This window comes from Centruroides sculpturatus, unplaced genomic scaffold (assembly GCF_000671375.1).
Source record: "Centruroides sculpturatus isolate CEXI.00-Female unplaced genomic scaffold, Cexi_2.0 scaffold2732, whole genome shotgun sequence".
In the NCBI taxonomy this organism is placed as follows: Eukaryota; Metazoa; Arthropoda; class Arachnida; order Scorpiones; family Buthidae; genus Centruroides; species Centruroides sculpturatus.
The window spans coordinates 3,280-10,043 of NW_019387947.1; the positions used below are offsets into that span (position 1 = coordinate 3,280).

At 32.1% G+C, this 6,764-nt stretch overlaps 1 protein-coding gene across 1 annotated transcript; it reads right to left on the reverse strand.

Moving 5' to 3' along the window:
* Positions 1 to 2,630: 2,630 nt before the first annotated feature.
* LOC111616713 (RPA-interacting protein A-like) lies at positions 2,631 to 6,464 on the reverse strand. The gene is made up of 2 exons (XM_023358086.1): positions 6,248 to 6,464; positions 2,631 to 2,831 (listed from the first exon to the last, which is right to left on the reverse strand). The coding sequence occupies exons 1-2, from the start codon at positions 6,341 to 6,343 to the stop codon at positions 2,646 to 2,648; spliced, it is 282 nt and encodes a 93-aa protein (XP_023213854.1). The 5' UTR covers positions 6,344 to 6,464; the 3' UTR covers positions 2,631 to 2,645.
* Between the last annotated feature and the right edge of the window lie 300 nt (positions 6,465 to 6,764).

Here is a 6,764-nt window from a genome sequence, read left to right on the forward strand (position 1 = left end):
ACAGCACTAATCATTCTAATTTTATATTAAAACTAACTTCCAAAATATAATTTTTTTTTGTTTTTACATTTATAAATATATTTATTTTGTTTGTGCAAAATAAAAAAATAATTTCGGACAATACAATAGCCACGATTATTTTTTTCAAAAACAGGAAATTTTCGTTAGGCATCAACCAAAAATTCAACCCGGGGCAACATGCAACGGAGAGAAATTTCGACATTGAATAGGTTAATTTCACCAAAAATGCATCAGGGATGACCTCGTGGTTGCAGCCATAGCAGAGGCTAGCGAAGTTTGAATGATCGCACTCAAAACCGGCGATACCAAAGAAGATTGGAATGAGAATGAAACCCGCCATGAGCACCAAAGTGATCCCGCTTAATGTAACCAAGAACAGGCCCATGACAATGCAACCTGTCATAACCACAGTTTCAACAAAGCCTGCCGTAACCTATGCCAGAACCCTGAGTACCGGTGTCAACTTTTCTTCATTGGAAAGTGCTCATTTTTCTCTTTTCCTTAGAAAATGGTGTGCAGTCAAGCCTTGAGTCTCCAAGACACAGTCTTGTCCCAAAAATGGCTTTGGTATTTTACTTGTTCATTATATTGAGAATATGTAACATGAAATTTTGCTACTGAAAAAATATTTTTAATCTTTTTAAAATATTAATTTAATTCATGCTTTGAATTTCTTAAGGTTCTCCCACTTTTATATGTCCAATTGCTGGCATGACAAGCTTTACCAAGATCTCCTGTGTTTCAAAGACATTTTCAAAGTCCATGTTCTTATAATGAAAATCCAGAATTTATAGAACTGAATTTTTTTTATGTTCAATTAAATTACACAATGTAGTAATGAATGTGAATATGTAATATGAAAACAACGATATATAATATATAAAACATGTATATCTTTAAGTCTTAAATGCTCACCTCAAAAGATTTATTACTAATAGAACTATTATGCATCTTTGTCCACTCTTCTTCCATTATCTGTTTTATCTTTTGTTCAATAGCATCTTTTTGAAATGCATCAGTTTCAATGGTAAGTCCTCTGAATTTATTAAAAAGACGTTGACGACTATTTTGCAAACGTTCATGGCATTTCTGGAAATAAAAATAATTTAATAAAATACAAGTTTTAAAATGAATCAATGAATAATAATAATAATAATNGTGTTCCATTAGTCTAATTCTTTAAAACTGATTATTCTGAAATGCATTCTCCAGAGTAGATGTTCAAAAACTAAAGTAACAGCTGAAAAAAATATAATTATTGATGTTTCCAATTCCATAGACGTTTGCACAGATTTTTGACAAGACTGTATCTTGTTTATAAAATTGCAGTGTCGTCAACGGCTTATCACCTTAGAGGTATGAAGGAGTACATGTCAGGAGTTGATATTTGGCACAGTATTTGGTGCCCAAATCATGCACACATAAAAAAAACCAGACTTGTAGATAGTCAGGGGGCCGAGAACCGAGTCAAAATAACATACAAAATGGCAACAACTTTCTACAAACAGGTGCTAGTGCGAGATTTGCTCATGCATTGCTCATTGGGAAGTTGGAAATGTGAATGTTGCGAAATTGAATTTTGACAAACGAATCTTTGAAAAAACCCATTTACCTGTCCCACTCTCTGATCATGACCTGCTGACCTTGACTGGTTGACCGAGGTATCTCGTTTCAGCATCAGAACGTTTTGAAACTAGCTGGCGCTAGTTGTTCTAATTTTATATTAAAACTAACTTCCAAAATATAATTTTTTTTTGTTTTTACATTTATAAATATATTTATTTTGTTTGTGCAAAATAAAAAAATAATTTCGGACAATACAATAGCCACGATTATTTTTTTCAAAACCGGGAAATTTTTGTTAGGCATCAACCAAAAATTCAACCCAGGGCAACATGCAACAAAGATAAATTTCGACATTGGATAGGTTAATTTCACCAAAAATGCATCAGGGATGACCTCATGGTTACAGCCATAGCAGAGGCTAGTGAAGTTTGAATGATCACACTCAAAACCAGCAATACCAAAGAAGATTGGAATGAGAATGAGACCCGCCATGAGCACCAAAGTGATCCATCCTGCTTAATGTAACCAAGAGCAGGCCCATGACAATGCAACCTGTCATAACCACAGTTTCAACAAAGCCCGCCGTAATCTACGCCAGAACCCGAGTATCGGTGTCAACTTTTCTTCATTGGAAAGTGCTCATTTTTCTCTTTTCCTTAGAAAATGGTGGGCAGCCAAGCCTTGAGTCTCCAAGACACAATCTTGTCCCAAAAATGGCTTTGGCGTTTTACTTGTTCATTATATTGAGAATATGTAACATGAAATTTTGCTACTGAAAAAATATTTTTAATCTTTTTAAAATATTAATTTAATTCATGCTTTGAATTTCTTAACGTTCTCCCACTTTTATATGTCCAATTGCTGGCATGACAAGCTTTACCAAGATCTCCTGTGTTTCAAAGACATTTTCAAAGTCCATGTTCTTATAATGAAAATCCAGAATTTATAGAACTGAATTTTTTTTATGTTCAATTAAATTACACAATGTAGTAATGAATGTGAATATGTAATATGAAAACAATGATATATAATATACAAAACGTGTATATCTTTAAGTCTTAAATGCTCACCTCAAAAGATTTATTACTAATAGAACTATTATGCATCTTTGTCCACTCTTCTTCCATTATCTGTTTTATCTTTTGTTCAATAGCATCTTTTTGAAATGCATCAGTTTCAATGGTAAGTCCTCTGAATTTATTAAAAAGACGTTGACGACTATTTTGCAAACGTTCATGGCATTTCTGGAAATAAAAATAATTTAATAAAATACAAGTTTTAAAATGAATCAATGAATAATAATAATAATAATAATATGAATAATTAAAAAGAATTAGAAAAACCTAAGAATTTTGAAAAATAAAATAAACTAAGTACACAATATAGTACTTAGAATAATATGAGGGCTATATCAAAACTAACACAAAAGTAAACACAACTTTTTATTTACCGACATAGGTTGTTCAAACTGCACTTATTGGTAGAGTAACTCTTCCGCTATACATAGGTAATATTCAACATAGTCTTCATTATAAGCAATGCATTTACACAATAATTTAAATAAATTCTGAAATCCTCTGAAAAAATTCAGATATACACTACAGTCAACGGTTCCCCATCTATCATACAACCCAGATCTGGCATTCTCTGACTTCTTCGGGGACAACAATTTGATGACACAGACAAGATGAAAGTGGCTGTGAAGAAGTGAATACAACAGTGCACATCTAAATTTTTCAAAGAGGACTCCATATATGGGTTCAATGATGGCATAAATGCATCACTTGTAATGGAGAGTGAGTAGTATCTTTGTATAGATGAAAAGTTACTCTATCAACAAGTGCAATTTGAATGATTATGTCAGTAAATAAAAAAGTTATGCCCACTTCTGTATCAGTTTCAATACAGTCCTTGTACAAAAGAGAAAAATTTTACTTACTCAAAATTAAATATACAATACTTTTTATTAATAATTTTTACATGTTCTCTTTATATAAAAAATCAGTATAATTGTTGTTACATATTACAAATATAATTATCATATCTTTATAATATATTAGCAGATAACAAGTTATTAATCAATAGCTCAAAGTACAGTGTAAGCAAAATTTAAATGACACAGAAAGACTTTTTAAGTAAAAAAAGTAAGAACAAATAAAAATCCAATTACAAAGTATGATTTTATTCACTATCAAAATATTCACTTTTATTCACTACCCTTCAAGAGAAGTAAAATTTATAACTAGTATAGCAAATACACTACTGAAGATCAATGATGCAATGTACTGGAAAAATTAGTAAAGATTTAATAAAAAAACTGTATTATGTTGGATTGCATTTAATCCTACATAATCCAATTCTGTTTGTTTATTCAAGAAAATAGCATTTTGTGTGACAAATGAAGGCAATAATATTAAAAAATTATACAGGTTAAAGCTGAGATTTGCAAGTTGCATATTGAATTCTACTGGAAAATGAAAAATTACTAAGGGAAAAACTTAATGTGAGGAAAAAAAAAATCTTAAAATCTTTTAAAAATGAAAGAGAAAACTAAAATTAAATATACTAAAAAGGAATAATAAAAGGGATGAAAAAAATTGCAAGAAAATATACAGACGACTGGAATTTACAAAATTAAAATAACTACAGAAAATTACAAAGGAAATAAAATAATTAGAAATTGAGCAATTCTGCAAAAAAATGAACTGACAGTATAAAAAACTAAAATTCTGTAGGCATGAGCTGTACTCCTTAGCTGTATCAGAAACATGGAAAGTAAATAATTTTTATTTATTTATTATTACAATTTGTTTGTGTGTTATTTTTGTCTCTTGTGAACTGATATAGCTGCAATACATTCTTGATATATCTACTATAACTGGAAATTTTACAGTATCCAAAATATTAGTTTTATTACCTTTTAATAAGTAGTAAAAGGCTTTTGTTGCTATTCTTTGTTGTTATTGGGCACATCCAGCAACAAAATGTATAGTGTTATAACACAGCACTGTAATGCTGGCTAGATGCATAATTAAAAGGTGTCTTAGTAGTGATTTGAAACTCAGAAGCAATAAAGTTAACCATTCTGTTTTAAAGTTTTCCTCCTTATGGTTTGATCAGATACATCTAAAAATTGATCCCATTTTCTTATTAAAGTTTCTCTCAACTCTTTGCTAGAAATCTTATTTGCGTATGGTATACTGTATTAGATAAGAATTTAGATAAGTATATCAAACATCCCAAAGNGAAACGTTGTTGAGATGGGTTCTTACAATAGTTTAGACCAGATACATTCGCGAAAGTGGTCGCTTATTACAGGTGTTGTATGTTGTTTCGGACCAAAAATCGATGCCCGCGGTCGCGTTACACAGGTGGTCGTTTAATACAGGTAACTTATACGAAGACTCTATGGATAAACTATTCCGTGCCAGAAATTTTTGCCCGTTTTGACAGGTGCCCGTCGAATGCAGGTGGTCGCCTAAGCAGTTTTCACTGTATATACATTTTGTTGTGATATATCATGTAACATAAACCCTATGCACTAAATATACACCAATAAACAGTTTCATATTGGCAATACACATTGTGTTATATAAGCATTTTTAGTCCATTTTTCTAGAGTTAAACTCTAATTTTAAATTTTCATCAATCTCTGAAAATCATTCAACACTATAGGATAAGAGTTTTGGAAGATCATATTGTGTTTTTATGAAATTTCACTTCTAGATTCATGATTTCTTTTAAATTATTATTCTGGATCATCTAGATTTTCAAATATACAGTTCATGTATATTATTTTTTATACATGTATGGGGAAAATTGTCCATCGCAGCAAGTTAAAGAAGTTCAGAAACAGAACAAGCACATAGAACGCCTCCAGAAAAAGCCATTCTTCACAATCCATCAAACAATCCAGTCCCGGTGTCTCATAATTATCATTTTTTTGGCTTCCTTGAAGAATACGCAGGTTATAATTTCGAGAGAGACGACAACACGACGACAGCCATTCAAAACTTTGGCTGCATAAGCAACCGGACACATTCTATAAGAGTGGTCGTAACGTCTTATCTATTTCTATCAAGAGCCCAGATAGCAACACGATTGGGAGTGGCGTAGCTCCACTAAGAATACAGCATTTAACTCTTTAGTCCACGTGACTACACCAACTTCGAGTAGCTCACTTGACTGTTCAGAGTACTTGATGTATAGTTTAAGGGGTTGTGGGGTACATGACTGAAGTACATGACTAAATGCAGAAAAAAAATGGCTTATGGAGGTGAATACGGTTAAAGTCCAGATACGTATACCGTCATGGCGGCTCATCTCTGATTCCAGCAAACAAAAGAAAGGAAACAGTGGGGACGCACGTTCTAACCTAACCTAACCTATTCTAATAATTTACCATAATTATTACCAACCAAATAGGTTAGGTTAGGTTAGAACGTGCGTCCCCACTGTTTGCTGGAATCAGAGATGAGCCGCCATGACGGTATACGTATCTGGACTTTAACCGTGAATATCTCGCAAAGGGTCGAATGTACAGAAATGGTTCCTTTGACTTTTGTCACCATCCTCGTACGGGTCTAAACCTCTAGGTGACACATTTTACCGTGAAATGCATATGCATTTATGCTATTTAAACTTAACGTATATAGTTTACCTGACGGTAAGTTTCTTTCCACGGAGGTGTTGTGAATTTATACAGACTTCGATGCCTTACCGACGATTCTAGTTCTGGTGACGATTCGTTTGACATTTTCGACAATTCAACTTCTTGCCTCTAAGCTACATTACAAATTTTAATATTTATTGTTTTTAAATTGTATTTATAACGCGTGTAGCAAACCGTACATTTCACCTAAGCCTTACGTCACAGAGCGCCACCTTACAAGAAAAGATGTCAAAACTAATTTTCTTGAGAGGAAAAAAATAAATTGATAAATTTTTCATATAAAATTAGTGATGTAACGAATATTCGGTTACTATTCGGTATTCGGCCTATTCGGCTTATTTTTCGCTATTCGGCCGAATACCGAATATTTAATCACTATTCGGCCGAATACCGAATACCTAAAAACAGGAGTAAGAAATAACAAAAACACAGTAAATTAATCATTTTGGTATTTAGATTTAATGTTATCGAGTTAGTGTTGTTTGTTTATATTTATTTATAACTT